We start from the raw sequence: 20234 nt of genomic DNA on the forward strand, positions 1-20234 counted from the left end.
TCCTGTGAATTCCTCCTTCCACACTTTCATGCACAGGACAAAATAAAAACCAGCAGAGCAGGAAACTCCAAATAGAGTGGAAACAATTTAAGCCTACACAGGGGTTTCTATTAAAACCCCCGCTTCATAATTTAGTAGCTTGGCCTTAGCTCTGTAAATCGGAGTGTGTAAAACGCAGACCACCATCAGGTCTGCATGGGATGGAAGTAAATTAAAATCCAGTGCCTAAAAACATCCTACCTAATGAGAGACAGCGGAGTGGCAGCCAGTAGGAAACCAGCCAAAAGCCAGCACGCCTCATTAAACTGAGTGGTGCTGGAACCCGGGCAGAAACCTCCCCTAAGGCTGAAGTTCCCCTCCACAGGCAGGTTCTCCATGTGGCCTCACACCAACGTTTGCAAGAGGCAAACCTCACATCTACCAAGCTCTGAAACAAACAGAAAAACACACAAAGGCCCTATTTTCTCTCCATTCCAATAATTTCCATCTGTTGACTTTTAGGTTTCTTGTGTAAATACCTGTAACGTTCACTTACTGGAGGGGAACACGGGGAAAAGCTGAAGCTGACTTGCAATAGGAAGAAGAAAACCCGGAGTGGCCTTCCAGGCTCTTTGCTGCTTTTGGACACATTTGCAATGGCTGTAAAAAAAAAAGCCGCCTGACAAAAAGAGAAAGGGTGGAAGTGAGCATTTCCTATGGCTTCCCTACACCTAGCATTCACGTTTGTCTGCTGCGGGAGGTCACGGCAGCTGCACAGCCAGCAGCATGACGAGGACGACCCAAGTTGAGTAATTGCAAGGAAAGGCCAATTGTTTTTGGTTTTGTTTTTTTTTAATGCAGACTGAACCAGGTCTTTTTAACTAGAGAAAATAAGCAAACAAACAAAGCAAAACCAAAAAAAAAAAACTACACAACCCCACACCAAACCAAACCACAAACCTTTGTGTTAACTCCTCTCTATAAAAGCCAATACCTCTTTGCAGCTTTCCTTGAAGCTGGCCTAAATACACACTTACATCCTTCCTGCCTCCTCCCCCTCCAAGTGAGCTCCTCCAGTGCCAGACCTTGTGCTTTTACCTCTCCTGGCACGCAGTCCCGTTCCTCTGGTGCTCAGGCGGGGAATTCACTCACAGGACTTGGAGGGTCAGTCTTTATTTACCCACCACAGAGACTAAAACTGTCCTTTGGGAATCTGTGTAAGAATCGGTTTAATTCCCATCTATTTAATTCCATACACTAGCAATAAAAACCATCTGGAGAAGGGGAGCTTAAGCAGAGCCTGCTCCCTGCCTAAAGCCAAGGCAGTCCATGATGTTCAAGACACCCTCATGTGTCAGATGAGTGAATTTGCCTTCTCTGAGCAGCTCCCATCAACCCCCACCTCCCATACACAAGGTCTTTTGAAAGACACTCAGGTCTTGGCCTTCTTGCCCACCTCTGAGAAGCAATTTGGGAAACACATTGAGACTCCTCAGAGCCAGCAGCTCTTCCACTGCCCTACAACCATCTGCAAGTGTTTATCTGAGCCATTGTTTCTGCTCTGCTTGCTTCAAGCTCCCTACTATGCCAGGCCACCGCAGTTGCAGGCAACTCCCCCATGGGCAGGTCACCACCCTGTATCCATAAGCCATGACAGATGTGGAGCTGTGCTGTCACCAGGCCCTCGATGGCTTCACGATCACCAACTTCTCCTTCAAACATGACCAGTTGGCATCATCCTCGTGAGTCAGTTGGCATCATCCCCAGCCTACAGGTATAGAAGAGTTTAGACAGTCAAAAGACTGGACCTGAAGCCTGTTAAGAAGCAAGAGAACAACAGCAGAGGGCAGAACCCAGCACACGAGGACCCAGTCCCAATTCTCATCAACATGAGGGGTTCTTCTGCCCAGCCTGGTCTTGAGTTAAAAAAAGACATGTTATCAGTGAAGGGGTGAGAGCTCCCAATGCACATTTTATTTCTTTCCAAAAATAGTTGCTCCCAATAAAGCAGCAAACCTGAGGCTGGACATGTCCTGAATAGAAGAGAGGATTATTTCCCCCCTTCCTACATCAAACAGGATGGAAGAGTTTTCGCAGTTTTACTTTTAGTATAGTCTCATAAAAACAGACAAGCCTAAAACTCATCTTCCAGCATGACATATTTTTTTTGGTACAGCCAGTGACACTCAGAATGTGGGTCTGTTTCTGTTTCAAAGCTTGTGACTCCTCCATGGATCAGCAGCAGCAGGACACTAATTTATGCTTCAGCTTCACATTTTAAACATGAAATGACATCTACTGGGCTTTTCTCTCTTCAGATGAAAACAGATTCATAATTACTTCCAACAACAAGGCAAGATGGATATTCCCCTGCTTAAAAGGGCTCCAGCACAGCCCCTCCTGCTTCTCCTCTGCGCTACACAGGCCCATTTGTAACACCACACTGATGAAACAAAAACAATTGAGGGTACTTTCAGACATCTTGCACACCACAAATTCTTGCATTCATTTTAGAATTCTTCTTGGCCCACACTGCCAAGCAGAATAAAGACATTAATTTAGCCTGCAAAAAAAGGACTGAGATCAGCACTGGACACTGCCCAATTCTTTTCAAGAGACCATGCTGAAAACAAACCAGTGCCCTCTATGTACCTCTTACCTGGTGTGGTTTTACAGCACCTCTGTCATGGGCATGTAAGTGTCCTGAGATCTCGGAAACAGAAGTCATGTCTTGTTAGTTCAATGACTGAAGCTGGAAATTGCAGCTAGACATATTTTCCTTAGCTGCAGAACATGCAAAGGCAATCAGAAGTTCATTAAACTTGGAATCCAGTTTCTAGAGAGGCACTGCTGACGTTCTTAACAAAACAAATACATCTCATAAAAGGATGCTCTGTCATTCCCAGCTTCTCCACTCCCTCTTTAAAATGCCAATAAGGCGAGATAATGCTTTGTTTCCTCCTCACTCAGCAACAGCCTTCAAGAGCTCAGCTAGACATCCATTTGTCTTGTGTCCCTCTGCCCAAACAATGTGCTGTCAGCTCCCATCCCCTACAGCTGCCACTCACAAAACCCCACAGCAATTAAGGTGCAACTCTTATCCCAGAAAGCTCACTTGCTAGAACAGCACCCCAAGCACAAGTGGCCTTTCCCTTCATGTTGTCAGGTGCCTGGCTGGGGTTACACAAACTCCTTCCTGCAGCTGCACAAAAACCACATCTGAAAGTGACAGGCGGGAACATGACTGCATGGAACATTAGTCACGATGTGCTGGTGTGAAAATACTTTTCAATCAATGCACTTAAGACAGCTCCTCTTTCTGTACTGCTTGAAAACAAATGTGCTCAATGAATGGCTTTTTTTTTTTCCTCTTCCCCTCTTCTCTTTGATAATGTCACGCAAAGTTAGCACCATAGATCATGATGGCTTCCTGATGATGGGAACATCCTCTGCTTCTCCCACTCATCCCACACGCTGGTAAGTGATAAACTTACCGGGGAGCATCTTTACCAGGGTAGAAAACAGAGATGCCCAGCCAAGGATCCCACGTCCTTCTCTTCAGCATCGCTCATGAGCACAGCTCTCATGAGTACCTTCCCTCTTCATCACTGCCAGGTAAACCACTAGAATTTGTGTTTAAGTTTTGCTTATCACATCCAAGACCGAATCCCACGCCACAATGCTCTTTTTGCTCCCTCTGTAATTTGTCATTGCCATTGCTGTAAAACAATTGCCAAGGCTTAGTCTGTAAATGTTGCACAGATTGCAGTCAAGTTACAGAACAAAGAGTAACCATTTTAATTGGCTCTAACGTTGAGTCTTAGCAATCATCAGTAGGTTCATCATGGCCATTATTTCAAAAGATTTACAGCTAAATCCATACCTGGTCCCTTAGAGCTGTAGAAGATACATGATGGCATCAGGCAGGCTGCTGCACCTATAACATCCAAGATATAACTATTTTGGGAGGCCTTGGGTTGCATAGAAGAATTCAGAATTCAAAAGAATAAGAAGGTTCATTCTTGAAATTCGCTTTTCTACCTTTACATAAACCTTTTCCTGTGTATTGTGTTATTGGACAGGATATGTTTACTGCTACCCCGTGGTCTGACTTCCGCAGCCCACATATCCCTCGCAGCTGACTCGAGCCTGTCCTGCTCAAGAGCCACCAGCATCCCTCTGCCAACTGGCAGCCCCCCAAACTTAAGTTATGACTGCTATCACTAACCGTTGCTAAAAAAAGAATCCTAAAGCTACGATTAAAACAATACCTACATCTCGCCCAGCACTGATGAACCAGTAGACTTCTAAGTGCTTGAAAAAGCAGGGCCCTATTTCACAGAGGTGGAAGAAGACGGACAGCACAGCCCAACAACCAGCAGCCATCTGGCACCCGTGGCTGTAGATGCTCCAGCCAGCTATCCAGCTTGGATACATCTCGTGTCATAGTCCTGTTCCGCTGGACTTTCTTTACTTACGCTTCCCTCAACACCACAGCTACTTATCTTTCTTTTTCAAAACAGCCAAACCATAACATAAGCAAGAGAAACTCAGGGCAACAACTTCACATTACACAAAATCCAAGGCAACCTCAGGCCACCTCCTTCAGATATGCTGCGTGATCACAGGCTCAGCTCTGCAACAGAGCACTGGAACAGGCTGCCCAGGGGTGTTGTGGAGTCTCCTTCTCTGGAGACATTCAAAACCCGCCTGGACACCTTCCTGTGTAACCTCATCCAGATGTTCCTGCTCCGGCAGGGGGACTGGACTAGATGATCTTTCAAGGTCCCTTCCAATCCCAAACATTCTGTGATTCTGGGATAACTAAATCATCAGGAGGAAAAAAAAAAACACCAGTTGGGTCTTCCTAGGTTCTCTCTCTTCTTCAGTGGTTTGGTCTCCTGTCCCATCACCTTGCTTGACTGACCCATCAGCCTGGCGGTCACAGGAGCGGCAGAGCCCACCACGCGAAGGGAAGCGCCATCTCCCCCATCGCACGTCTTCCTGGATCCCAGCCCAGTGTTCGCTGTGCTCGCGTCAGACTTCTAAACGCACAAGATTCTTGAAAAAAATATTATCTGATTTTGACGGTGAGTATCCTAAATTGTCACCAAGAAAAGGTTAGAGGAATTTCTAGCTTGTTGACTTTAACTGCTAAGAACACTTTTTTAGAGCTTTCAAATTGCTGCTTTTGCAGAACAATCGTCATCCACCTAAAAAGTAATATCTAAAATTTATCACTGATATAAAAATGTTATGTTGCATTCAAAGCATTAGAAATGCTTCCATACTTCTCCTAAATGACAAAGTTTAAGTAGAATAATTAACAAAACCCCAGCCAGACAATACAGAAGATTAATGAACCTGCGTGTGCAACACTCTCACAGAACCTCTCTCTTGTGGAGTACAGCTCCACAGGAATTTATAATAAACTCCTAGCCTGTCTTTAATTAGCTGTTCCTGGAGAAAGAAACATCTTTATCTGTTACAGAGTGATCTGTTGCTTAAATGATAACTTGCACAATTATAATACAGAGCCTTATTTCAGATTATCTAATAATTCTGCTACAAAACACAGCCTGCGGTTCCTTCATTTCCTGATTTTACACTGCTGCCATATTACTCTTCCAGAACATTCCTATATTCAAACAAAGCTTGTGTATGATAAGACAGCAGCACTTCTAAATGTTATTTACCTTTAGGGTTTTATTTTATCATAAATTTCAGCCTTGTACTTTCAACGTGTCAGAACGACTAGTTTTAAGCAAGTGCACTTTCCCATCAAAAATATCCAATCTCTTTGAAAAGAGATGACCACCATCATTAATGAGATGTTTCTCAGAAAACACCACCGTTCTCATTTCAGAGTGAAAAGGTGCTATCCAAAATAGTCAGCATCATTACATTTGCAAGCCATCCAATCTAGTGATGGTATTCTCAGCTTCACACTTGGGACTTGTTAGCTGTAGGTCTTTCCCAGATACCCTTCAGAAGGTCTTTCAAAACTTTTCAAAGGGGGGTGCTACCTTTGCCATGTTTAGTCAATGTTTCCTAAAAGAGAACACTACTCAAGAAGAAAAAGCTTTGATATTTGTTCCCAGGGAATGCAAAGGAGCTGAGTTTTAACTGTTTCCTCTGTTTTGTGAAGTGGTAAAAGGATTACCTAGGGCTCCCTCTCTTTATTTTTTCATCTGGGGAGCTGCAAACAAAGATGGGTTCAAGCACCCTGCTGCGCTCACACAGCCAGTCCAACACATCTGGTTGCCTCAGACCCACGTCCCATGTGCTGGGCAGATGGCCTGTACACGCACAAGAAGGCTGAAGCGTGAGATGTGCAGGGGCACAAGCCCAGCAGTCAGGAACAGGGGATCTCTAGACATCTGCCAGCCCAGATGAAGCTTTTGCTCTTTCCCCAACAGCCACAGTTCTCATATGAACATCCAAATCAACAACTTCTCGCCAGGGAAACTCAATGGTATGTCAGTTCTAACAACGTCGGCCACTGATAATTCAAAAAATTTCTGAAAGATCTTTTTGAGGGTCCACATCAGCTGCCCCAAGCAGAACATGAGATGAGCCACGTACATCCCAGTGACGATACAAAGAGGAGGATGGACTCCTTCATTCCCAGAAGAGCTGCTTTCGAGACGGACTCCACCACACTTCCACAGAGGTGAAGCTCAAATGTCCCACCACTTTTCTGGAGGTCACAATACCTGATAGTAAGTCTTTGGCTTCAGGAAAGCCTCAAGAAAATCTTGAGCACTGTAAATCATTTCCATAGGAAGCTCTTCTGAGGCTACAGACTGTTGTTCAAAATTTGATAACAGGAGTACATACATACCACCACCAACAATCAGCGATTCACATGAAAGTTCGATGAGTGAGCAGCAGCACCTTATCTACCTCAAACATTCATTTTTACTGTATTGATCCACAGTGGCCTCGAGATTTAAAAAAGGATGAGTATTTCTCTCTCCTTGTTTATGTCTACAAATGGATCTCTAGAACAAACAGACCCAAAGCAAGAAGGCATCTGAAAATTTACACTATGACCTGGCAGGAAAACTTCTAATTGAAAAGTAAGTAGTACATTTTCAGTTCCCATGTAGCTTAGGTCAGGCATAAGCAAGAATTAAATTCTATGAACTGGATTAAGCAAAAGGAAAGGCTATGACCCAAGAATCCTTTCTGACCTTAAAAACTCTTATGAATTCCATCTCCTATACTGTTGTTTCATTGATTTGTTTTACAACCACTACCTGAGCACCTTTTTCTGCTTAAACTCATCTGATTTGGGATTTTTTCTTTTAGATAATTTGCAAGTCCTAGCAATCGCTCTTCAAATACACCACTTTTTCTTCTTGTTTAAAAAAAAATAATAATAATCTTATTTTTTGTCCACTACACCCCAGTTTGGCAGGTCATACACTTGATTATAGGGTATTCTATTATACCATAATTCAGCACTTTATCCAAGCTTCCAGAGGTAGATGACACATCCAGTCAGGAACAACGCCCACACAAATTAATTACTAGTAAATGATATGTTTCATACCTCTAGAGCAGTGTTGAAATAATGGCTAATAATGTTCTCATGTAGAAACATTCATGCCCCAATGGCACAGAAACATTAAGGAAACTCTACCCTTGATAAAAAGCAAGATGGACAGATTACTCGCACTGAGGCTTTGCAATACTTTCAGCATGAAGTCATCTCTGCAGACCACATCTGATTGTTATCAAAATGCTAATTATAGGGCTGCTAACACAAGGTCAACCCCTCTTCCCCAGCCTACCACCTAGCATCTTTAAGTCATCAGTGCAACTCCAAATATTTGCAAATAACACTTGCTAACCTATCTAAGATGAACTTCAAACTGCTGAACAGCTTTAGCTAACATTCCTGACACCCCGCACCCCGCCAACCTCTCTCTCCCCAATTCTCACTTAAGGGGTAGAGTTGACACCTTGAAAATTTCAATTCAGCATTGAAACAGAAGGTAATCGTTAAGAACAAAAGTCTGTAAAGTGACTTTTCCTGTATCAACGCAATCCAGCAGAGAGGGAGAGGATCATTTCAATCTACGCTAACCCCAGACTCACTATATTTAGAAAGAAAAATCATGCCGTTTTCGGTCTTCATTGGACTAAGCCAAACAAGTAAAGCTTTTCCCATTTCCCCTTCCCTCCGAAGTTCTCCACTCCCCAGGCATCCTTATAGCCCTTCTGTCGTACCATGAACTCACCTTCTTGAACACAGCGAGAGCTGTGCACGGTGTGTCAGACGAGATCATCTCACAGCCTTGTGCAATATAATCAGTACGTTCCCATTTCTCATGGGAATATCCTGTGGGATGCACCCAAGGCTGACACTGGCTTTCTTCATATCTCCTATCTGTTTCATGCCCAGATTCAATATCAAGTCTTCTAACTCCAGAACAGTCTTCAATAGTTCTTATTCCTATTTGAAGACCTACAATGTTTTGTGGTGGAGTGGGTGTTTTGTTTGTTGTTTGGGTTTTTTTTCCACCTGGGGAAACAAGGCTAAAATAAGACACTCAGTTTCCTACTTTAAACAGGCTGTGAGGAGAAACTGAATTCTATTCTTTCTGGTACCTGATAATCATAAACTCCATGCACTAATCCTGATGAAAACATTAATGTAAGGCTTAGCATATTAGACTTTCCATCTTCAGTGCCAGTCTGTTAAGCACCTAAATTCTATAATAACATAAACCTTTCTGACTGGGTGACTTCATTAACGTTTATAAATATGTAAAGGGTGAGTGTCACGAGGATGGAGCCAGGCTCTTCTCAGTGACAACCAATGATAAGACAAGGGGAAATGGATACAAACTGGAACACAAGAGGTTCCACTTAAATATGAGAAGAAACTTCTCAGTGAGGATGCCAGAGCACTGGAACAGGCTGCCCAGGGGGGTTGTGGAGTCTCCTACTCTGGAGACATTCAAAACCCACCTGGACACATTCCTGTGTAACCTCATCCAGGCGTTCCTGCTCCAGCAGGGGGATTGGACTAGAGGATCTCCCAAGGTCCCTTCCAATCCTTGACATCTGTGATTCTGTGTGTGATGCTTGTTTAATTTTCTACTCTTTCTTGGAAATTTGATGGTGGAAAGGATTCCACTGTAGATCTTTTCTCAAAAGGCCATAAGAAACGAAAGCACAAGAGAAGTGAGCATGCTGGAACTGATTTCACAGGTATTCTAAGAGGGAGGGACTGGTCATTTTATGACACCAAATGAAGCAGCGCATGTTGATGCTACAGATTTCAGGCTGTCACAAGTGCAAGCAATCCCTTCTCTTCTTCAATAACTGCTATGCTGTTTTCCCAAAAATAAGACCTACCCCAAAAATCAGCCCTAGCATGATTTTTCAGGATTTTTTAGGATGCTTGAAATATAAGCCCTACTCCAAAAATAAGCCCTAGTTACAGTTCATTACAAAAATCAATTTAATTAGTGTTCAGGCAGCTATACATGTAAAAAAGTAATAAGTTTTGGAACAATAATTAATATAAGACCCTGTCTTATTTTTGGGGAAACAGGGTAGATCACTTCATAAAGTTCATGTACAATAGAGCACTAGCCACCTGCATCAGGAATACATAGCAAGACATTCATTCCATGTATTAAAGTAGCTATGGTGAAGCTTTTTCAAGAGCAGTTTCCCATTTTGATGCTGGCTGGTTAACACATCACCCCACCATTCGAGAATTCAAGCTACTTGCACAGCAGGCTGTACAAAAATGAGCAAGATCAGCTACAGAACATGAAGACAGTTTCCAGCTTAGCAACCCTGCACATTTATTTCTGCGTGATGGTGCCTGTTGAGTTATGATTCCAGTCTTTATAACACTACTTCATCACAGAAGAGAGGATAACTAAAGACCCTGATAGACTGCCAGAGTCCTCAATCGATCTCATAATTCCAAGATGCCAAAGACTATATTTAAGGTACCAGTTTCTTCACAGAACACTATGTTCCCTAGCTTTTCGAAAAAGCATGGCAGTGTGGCATTAAATCCTCCGAAAATACAAGTGGCATTTCAAACAGGTTCTTCCCCATTCAGATATGCTACATCCCAAGGAACTCTCAGGTCCCTTTCCCTAGATTTGGAACATTGTTAATTTAAGTCTGTGGACCAAAAGGCTTGATTTTGCTTGCAAGTTAACATGGCCTCATCTAGAAAGTCTTTGTACGTGATGTCAAAACTAAACACATGTCCATTTTCACTTTTGCCAGGCTTCATTTAACAGGCTTACTTTTGATCCTCTGAGCCCTTTCCTTTAAGGGGATGAAAGTAACTTGGTGATCCGTTCTATATGAGCACATGGACCTTGAAGCAAAGGTCTTGACGTTGAAGAAGCACTTTGGACTTGATAAGGCCATTAATATTTTGCTAACCTAATTCAGTGTAGTCAGAAGGTGCATCATTCTCAGGGCATGTCTGCTGAGAACAAATAGTTTTCGAAACTCAGCTCTGATACCACCTAGAGGGAAACCATAACTAACAGGAATGGCAACATAAACATCTCACTCAGTAGGGTACTAAAACAAAACTAAAGACCAAGTGAAAAACACCTCAACAAAACTTCCCCTTCATTTGACCCTGTTCTCCGAGGGGACACTGGTCAACTCTGACTGGAGCATGAGATGCATCCCAGATACTCCAAATCTTTGTGCTCAGGGAGGGACAAAGCTAATAAGAGTGACTGTGGTGCATCAGCCCATAGAAACCGCGTGTGCTTGCAGCAGATAAGCACCTTGAGTCTACCAGCAGCCTTGGCTAAAGGGATCCTGCACTGCATCAGCCTGGTCCCCAAGCCAGCCAACGTCCTTCCAAGGTTTCTGGCCCAGCATTCATTCATTCATTCATTCATGGTGATGAAACAGCCTCCTGCACTTAGCTCTTCCCTTTATCAACCCCTTCAAGGTACCTTTGTCCTTCAGCTTCCACCAGGGAATGTTGGAGCCTCACCAGCTGTCCCTACCACTGCCAGCCATCACACCTCTAACGAGGGAGGTTCAAAGCCATGGGCCCTGCCCATAGCAAACCCATCCTTCCCTCAGGGTAGAACAAAACCAAGCTGATGGCTTCTGCAGGTCACATTGCCCAGCACTCTTTGCCACCAGGTGACATGTCTCTTCGATAAAACAAACACTCAGTGTTATAAAAACAATGTAGTTGAGATAAAGGTCAAAAATCCCCAAATTGCTGGGCATGTTTTAGTTCATACATGTGGTGACATGAATGGCTGAATCACAATTTATGAGTCTTAAATGCATAGCATAAGCTACAATGTGCTTGTATATAATGCTTGTGTATAAAGACGCTTTTCTTGTTAGTCTGTCAAATGTACTAGACATGTTGCTTATGGAAAATAATTATTTAACTCCTATTCATAATTTTAAACGGCTGAATTATGTAGGGAGACATGATGTGGGGTGTGTGTGGCTTCAAAAGTTATTTATTAATACTTGATAAATATGAAAGGATGTATTTATAGATGTCTTAACTTTATATTTGAGAAGCCCGTTACAACTACCTTTTGCAGCAAGCTGGTAAAAAAAAAAAATCATACACATTCTGCAATATTTGTTCAAACTAATGAGCTATTGCCATGGAGGAATTTACAGGTATGAAACAAGCCATCCATTGTAATTTGCCGTGTGGCAAACCAATTCCTGATATTAATACCTGCCTGGACAAAGTTGTTTAACTGTTAAGAACAGTTAAAGACTACAAGAGTAATGTTTGTTATATTAGAAGATGTGCTGTTGTGTTTTGTTTTGTTTTTGTTTTTTTCCCCCATAGGTGTGTGCAGGTTAGACTGAGATATTTTAAATTTCATTTTGTATTGTAAGAAGTGTTCTGTTTCCAAAATTATTGTCACTCTGGGATTCCCATAGCAAGAAAAGCTACAGATAACACTGCCTCAATATTGTTTTCTCAATGAAAAGTACAAGAGCCCGCTCAATAATCTGCTTTCAAATACATTTAAAGCACAGTTTAGCTAGGAACTACATTTGCCTTTAAGGGTACATAGGATACTTCAAGTAGCACATCCCCTTTACCAATATTGGAAGTCTAATAAGAAGTGCTGAAGGTCTTTCCATTCAAAGCTTCTTTGAATGGAGCTGAGATGGCTTTGAGCTTCACTTTTGCTTTCACAGAAAGAAGCCAGGCCTAAATCTTCCAAGTGTGACTAGCAATTTTTGGATACTCAGCATTAGATACTTGAAAGATGTGATTTCTGAGAACCTTAGCACCTTGTGCATGAAAAGTAACATTTTTTTTAAGGCAATGAAACTAGACACTTTTGGAGGCACACAAAGTTATGGGCCCTTACTATAAATTTAGCTCTGTTCCCCTGCCTTCGTCTATTCTACTAGTTTCCCATTCCCTGTTATTCACCATCCCCTATCAGACAACTCTACAAATTCTCTCCCGGCCACCCAAAACAGATATCCTCCACTGATAAAGCCTTCATGTAAGTAGCCCTCTTCCTGCTTCATTTCCTTCTTCCCGCCAAGTCATATCTAATATTTAGTGCTGGTCAGCCTTTGCCTTCAAACTAATCTTGGCAAGGAACCCTCCATTTTACAGATCACAAAACTGAGGCAGACGCTCCTGGTGAAAAGAGCACACGCAGCTCTCGCAAACCCAACAGCAGCTGGAGTCGCTCAAAATGTCAAACTAGTCATATAACGCAGATCTACAGCACTGTCAGGGAGAGACGTGTGCGGGATGCAGCAAGTTCAGACCTCCCATCTACAGCCCGGACCCTGAACTCACCATAGAAACAGAAGAAAAACACTTCAGTTGAGCTCTTTTGTGCCCACTAATAGACGCTAAAGATTTTTCTTCTTTTAAATTACATACAACACCTAATAATAGGCAGATGGAGGTTGTTTTATCCCTGCTTAGCAAGTCATGGTTCACCCCGCACTTTTTAGCCTGAAGTTATCACCTTCTCCTTCAGGTGCATCATCAACTCTGTCTCCACCATTAAACACTCTGTGGCAAAAGCTCCAAGGTGCAGGTAAGATCAGTTTAACCTGTTAACTAGCTATAATCGCCTTCTATACCCTAGCATTTTATAACATAGTATCTACTGGGTTTTAAAAATGCATGTTTTTCCTACTGTACACATATAACAAGCTCACATGGGTCCAACATACCATCAGTAGACAGACTAGATCCCATTCCCAGCCGCTGCGGTGATTCATCCAATAAGCTAAAAATTTTCATCCTACAAAATACCAAAGCATAGACAAATTACCCAGAAAATGCTGCACACAGGCATTTTTCTTTAAATCTGTCAAATTTTGTGAGATGCCATAACCCTGAATTAACACATACCTAAATCCCAAACTGCTGTTCTGTTGTTTCTCAAACTGATAAGGAGAAAAAATTTAAAAGAATCCTAAATATTTCAGCAGTCCTGGCATTAAAGCAGTATTGCAACAGATGGTGAGTCAGCTGCCAAAAATTGATATGAAACATAATATTTAATGCATAGTGGTTATTTTTCCCTGAAAAGATGCAAGCACATCCCTTTTGGTGTTTTTTTTTTTTTTGGCAGTAAAGACAAAGCCTATTGTCATAAAAATCAATCCCTTCCAAAACCAACAGTTTGGGTACGATTAAGTGTAACTGCTGGACAGGCAGTTAAGTCAACTACCTCCAATCACATCTTCAGTTCTTTCCCCCTCAAGGAAACACTTGAGTAAATGTATTTCTTCTTGAGAGAGAACAGTCACAGCAACCTGGAAGCTGCACAAGTTCTACATTTAGGACCTGATACAGATCCAGCCAACACACTGCAAAGGAATTCTGGCTAAACCGGGGAATGGGATGGAGAGCAAAGCTAGACAGTTTTGGTCCCCAAAGTAAGGGAACACGCAGATGAGTCTACTTAGATCTGAAGTAACTACTGCCATGCAGTGTTCTTGTTTTCCTTAGCTTATTCTCTTTCCAATTAAGAGCCATTTAAATTCAGCTCGTGTGCTGATTTACAAACCACCGCAGTTGATTATATGTTATCGAGGACCAATAAATTTGCAATGGTACTCTTGAGTTTTGCCAGAAGCAATGAAACTTTCTTCTGGCCACACAGACAATAAGCAAAAGATATTTGCCCTGGGACATTTTGTCAAGGAAAGTCTAAGAAAAATCTTGGCTGCAGGCAGTATGACTGTAGCACATGATACAGTACAACTGTTACAACAAAGTACGGTCAGTGACAGTCTGAAGAGTTAACATTCCTCAGACAAATGGGAGGAACTAGAGACTGAAGCTCACCAACATTTTGTAGTTAAAAGCATCAATCACTTGGCAAGTCATGTTATCAGAAGAAAAACACTTCACCGCTTACAGTGTGAGAGGAAAAGTGAAATACTGACTACTAAAATAGGGATAAAATAATTTACTGTCCATGTCAAGCACACGTTACGCTTTTCACAATACACTTCATTTTCTCTTTCGTTTTTACTCCTTACCAAGGGTCAAAGCTTTGTCTACACAGCAAAAGTAAATCACTATTGACAAATGGGCGCAGCCAAGTGCGGTTTCCTTTGTCTACACTTGTAACGAGAGACATACCCTGCTCTAGTTCAGCTGCACCCCTCGTTGTCAACAACTGTCAACAGTGGTTCGATTTAGTGCACCAAGGAGAGTCCAAGCAATTTGGAAAGAATGATTTAAGCTGAGTGGGTCCCACCCGGCTCCTCCAGAACACACACGCAGAACAGCCAATGCAAGAAAAACATTTAAAAATTAATAGGCAAATGAACAGTAAAAACCCACCAGATCTGGCACAAGGACTGAAAGCATCTGAAGTTACTTAAGTGCTGTGACCAAGAAAAAACAGACAAAACAAACCAAACAAAAAAATCAACCACCCGACTGACTTGTCAGCTGCCCAAGTTACAGAGTCACCCATTTCTCCTTCACTTTATCAGAGAGGAGTCTGTGGTAAAGAAGCTACTGACAGTATCACTATCATCATTGTATGAAAAACAAAATGTGTTATGAACTGGAAGAAAACATCACCATAGCTGATTTGAAATGGACTCTGCCACTTGCCCTATAGAAGGCAATTCCAACTAATGCAGATTGCACTGGTGGTGTCTACCATGACTTTAAATCATGTCGATATTCCCTCTCACACTTTAACAGCCAAAAGAATTACAATCTGCTTGGATTAATGCAAGTATACTGTCATTAGATTGGCAATTAAATCCCATTTCTGAGATTGTATGATCTGAGTCACCAACATCTGCAAATATCTTTACATCTTGTGTAATAGCTGGCCTCAGATCTTGATACACCAAAGTAAAAAGGTCTTTTTAATGGCTCCCACGTTATTTTGGACTTACAACTTCATGATGACAACAGCTTCTCAAAACAGTCCATGAATCAAATTTATTATCCAGTTTGTCATGAAGGGTTTTCTTAACTCTAAGCCAATATAGCAACAACGAATCAAGGTCACCGTTTATATTGCATTAATACAAATTAACCACCTGCTCAAAAATTTTTCTTTTGACATTGGAAGGTACTTGGTCTTACAGACTTTTGACATATGCAGCATGCACCAGTTCTCCTATACATCTGAGAATATGCGAGAAAACACTCTCAAACAGCATCTCCTCTTGTGCCAATCTGTCTTGACTTAAAAAAACCCCAAAAATTGTCAGCCATCCTACTGCTTCCAACATAACTAGTTACACACATAAGAAAGACAATCCAATTGCAGGATGCTTAGCCCAGGAATTCATGTCCTCCCCAACAGTATCACTGAATATTTAAGCAGATCAGTGATTTTCATATTATGGTTTAGTGGTAAAAACAGCAGCACAGGAAGACTGTTTCATCAGCCATACGGATCAGAGAAGAGAGAGCATGTCATGGGCTCTGAAAACGGTCCAGGCTCTACAAATTTGCTGAAAAAATAAATAATACCTTCTCCAACCAGAGAAGATGTTATGATAACTATTTCTTTCCTTAAATTAGAGCTTAATCATGATGCATAATAAAATGTTCGGCATACAGATCTAAATAACGTTACCTTTAAAAATTCCAGTCATCTTTTAATTCTTCAATAGTTATTTACAGTACTTGCCATACCAGAGGAACACCCACCGTCTACTGCCAGGAATCACAGAGCATAACCAATAAACGCACCACCGAACCATAACCACAATGGGAGCCAGGAAGCTTTGCTTGAAGTGCAGACTCGCACAGTTGGTCTTACAGGGGTCACTCTAAAGTGGACTCCTGCAAGTCACCCATGGCCATCGACAGCAGGCACCTGCGTCCATAGCGCAGGGTGGCCACGCTGATGCACCCAGCCCTTCCCCACCAGAAGCGGGTATGCTGCGGGCAGTACCTCCTTGATCCGCTTCACAAGCGCGTTCTGATCGAAGGCAACTGCTTCTGCGCACTGCTGAAGATGGTCTTGGTACCGGAGACACAGCTGCAGCACCTGCTGGGGGTCCAGCTTTTCCAGTTTGGTGTTAGTTGGAGAGGTCTGCCCACTGAGGAGTCCTACAAGGCAAGGGAAGGACCAGAGTTAATCTGACTGCTCGCGTAACTAGTTCAAGCTGCAAGACAAGAGGTAGCAGAACAAACTCAGAAGAAAAGCTTTATAAGGGGTAATTAAAAATTAATTCAAGGCCTTTAGCAATGTAATAGTCCAGTGAAGGCTAAAAGTGGAAAACGTAGGGATTGAAGATTTATGGATGGTTAGGATTTATCACAGAACATCCTGAGTTGGAAGAGACCCACAAAGATGATCGAGTCCAACTCCTGTCCCTGCATATGACAACTCCACAGTTCACACCATGTGTCTGAGGGCCTCATTCAATCACTTCTTGAACACTGACAGGCTTGGGGCCAGTGTGGTGCAAAGAACAGTTTGCCAAATAGCTTAGCCCTCCTTGACAGAATTTAAACACAGACTCTAAACGCAGATCCGTAATGCACATCACCTTGGTTTTCAGCAATATGCTGTATAAAGTGAGTTCTGTTTCTTCTCCACAATCCTAAACTGTGAAAAATGAACCCCCTCCTCATTTCTGGATATCAGAAGGGGAAGGAGTTGAGATCTGCCTTCCCATTTGGGCTTTGGAATCAAGCTATTTTAGCTAGAATTATGCTGTCAAAAAATTCCCTGCTCCCCCCAAACAAACTTGAATAAAAAATGACCCACCTAAGGTAAATTACTAGGGGTTAAATGTCCATGGTTTGCCCACCTTGCATTTTTAAAGCTTTAGAACCCTTTCATTGTCTAAGATTTTCCTTTAAAATCTCAAAAACTAGCAATATACTTTTTTTTTTTCCTATATGAAATCAAGATACTTACCTACTCACATGACCAGGTTTCATAAAAAGCTCACCAAAAAAGAGGTACCAGACTTAAAAATGGGACACTGGTAATATCCAGACAACCAAAATTGTCCAGAGAAGTTTCTCCTGCACACTGTTTGTTGCCTACAGAGCGCAACTTGAGAACCTTTGCTGAGCTCAAGCCTACATGTGCCATACCGACCGCTTTCCCCAAAGCTGCTGGAAAAAATAATGCTGAACTCTAAGGCCATCCTTTTTTTGCTATTTCATTTACTTTCATTTCATTTTCCTTGAGCATTAGCAGAACATTTTTCTTGTTGGGACACCATCTGTGACAAACAGCACATACACACAATCTGCTTTTCCCAAAACATCCATCAAACTATGTAAACCGAATTCAGTGACTGCACGCATGTGCCCTTCGGGACTCTCAGTTTACAGACAGGAAAAGACATTAAAACAGCAAATGTAAGCAAGTATCACACTAAGCAATTAAAAAGTCATAAATGCCAGCTATTTGGATTGGAAAAGTTCTTCTAAGAACGTACCTCAGTGGGAAATGGAAACTATTTGGATGGCCCCCATGCCTATTGGAAGCTACAACTGGTGACACTGAGTTCTTGCCAAAACACAAGAACAAGATAGAAACCAAGACATAAGCCAGAAGCATCTTATGAATTTGAGAAAGTTAAACCTCTTTGAAAACATTTGCAGACAGAAATAAAAACAAAACTAGAACAGCAACTTCATCAGATATGATGAAATAGGTTTACTTTTCATCAACACTCAACATTTTATTCTCTCAGGATGGTCTCAATTACCCTTCGCACAAAACCTTTTCTTTCCTCATCTTAAGAGGAAACAAAAAAAGATAATTTTGTTTCACTGACTTGCTGCCCACTACAATTGCGCTGCCTGAGTCAAGAGGTCAGGAGAGGAAACAGACACTTCACCATTTAGTCTCAAAACCCTGTATTAGCAATAGTCAAATTATCTTTTAGAAAGAATAATCTCAAACAAAATCTTAGGTCCAGCAATATCAATTGCACATCTTTCAAGCCTACTTTCAGCTGAAGTGCAAAACTTCAACAGAAGATGGAAACAAGGCTTTTTAAAAATGTGTACATTACATGTTCTAGTACTTCATCGGTTTGTTAATTCTGATCTATAAAATTATCTTGTCAGGATAAATGTTCAAATAATGTTGTCAACTTTTAATATGTTGAATGTTCACACAGGAATGAATAGTTCACCATATACCTGAGGCGGTTATCCTGTTTCTGCACTGATCAAATACATGATGCTATCAACCAACTAATTTTCTTTTATTACAAATCTCTCACCAACTTCAAGAGCAAGAAAAAAAAAATAGATGCTTTGTAAGAGATCTAATTACCACGAAGTGTGTATTTTGGCCAACTCATGTTGCCTATGAGAATTCTGAAGCAGAGCAGGCCAAGGACTGTAAAATGAGCTATAAGGGAACATGCTGCTCAAACTTATGTACTTACAACCTTGCACAGGTTACATAATGCTAAAAGCAAAATTAATAAACTGTAAGGAGCCTCTAATTCACCATCCAGAAAAACACAAATTCAAGTGAAAGCAGGCCATTAACTGTTCAGCTGGAGTCCCTCCATAAGGCAATAGAGCTGAAAAGACAATCCAGTACAAATGTTTGGAGTAGCGATAAAAACCAAACAGCATATGCCACTTAAAGATAGACTATGGTTTTATTTTGAGTGATGCAGAAGCGAGAAGCCAAAGGAATTAGCTTCTCCAAAGACCCCTGGGATCGTGCTCACAATGCCAGAGAACAATTTAGCTCAGAGTTTCAACTTATAAGAAAGGAAAAAGTAAACAAAAGCATCAAAAAGGCCATGCAGCCTTCCACATGGCAGAAACACCACAGTATGTTTGGGATTGGAAGGGACCTCAAAAGATCATCTAGTCCAATCTCCCTGCTGGAGCAGGAACGCCTAGGTGAGGTCGCACAGGAACATGTCCAGCATGTCCAGGTGGGTCTTGAATGTCTCCAGCGAAGGAGACTCCACAACCCCCCTGGGCAGCCTGTTCCAGTGCTCTGGCACCCTTACTGAGAAGAAGTTTTTTCTCAAATTTAAGTGGAACCTCTTGTGTTCCAGCTTGATCCCATTACCCCTTGTCCTATCATTGTTTGTCAACGAGAAGAGCCTGGCTTCATCCTCATGGCACTCTCCCTTTATATATTTATAAACATTAGTAAGGCCACCCCTCAGTCTCCTCCAAACTAAAGAGACCCAGCTCCCTCAGCCTTTCCTCATAAGGGAGATGCTCCACTCCCTTCATCATCTTTGTTGCCCTACACTGGACCCTCTCCAGCAGCTCCCTGTCCTTCTTGAAATGAGGGGCCCAGAACTGGACACAATATTCCAGATGTGGTCTCACCAGGGCAGAGTAGAGGGGAAGGAGAACCTCTCTTGATCTACTAACCACCCCCCTTTTAATACACCCCAGGATGCCATTGGCCTTCCTGGCCACAAGGGCACAGTGCTGGCTCATGGTCATCCTGTTGTCCACCAGGACCCCCAGGTCCCTTTCCCCTACACTGATCTCTAATATGTAATTTCCCAACCTATACTGGAACCTGGGGTTGTTCCTGTCTAGATGCAGGACTCTACACTTTTCCTTGTTTTATTAATTGACTGCATTCTATTTTCTAGCAAGTCAGTAGCTTTCTTCCAAAAGAGCAGATGGCAACAGTCACCTCAAAACACCATGGAAGAGAGACTGCAACCACTGAGATCCCAGTGAGGTTTTGCCATGGAAGCCCAGGGCACAGAGAGATGTCGGGCTGGAGAGGCCACACACACCCTGTCCCCCCGTGCCACATAAC

The 20234-nt window shown here is 42.2% G+C and overlaps 1 protein-coding gene across 2 annotated transcripts in view; it reads right to left on the minus strand.

Moving 5' to 3' along the window:
• BORCS5 (BLOC-1 related complex subunit 5) overlaps positions 1-20234 on the minus strand; it is a gene marked incomplete at its 5' end in the record, with an annotated part of 70558 nt that overhangs the window by 3144 nt on the left and 47180 nt on the right. For both annotated transcript variants that reach the window (XM_080348974.1, XM_080348975.1), the window contains one exon: positions 16401-16558. In XM_080348974.1, coding sequence (XP_080205100.1) covers positions 16401-16558 — 158 coding nt within the window. The remainder of the gene's footprint in view (positions 1-16400; positions 16559-20234) is intronic.

The sequence above is a fragment of the Nesoenas mayeri genome, assembly GCF_963082525.1.
Source record: "Nesoenas mayeri genome assembly, chromosome: 1".
NCBI lineage: Eukaryota > Metazoa > Chordata > Aves > Columbiformes > Columbidae > Nesoenas > Nesoenas mayeri.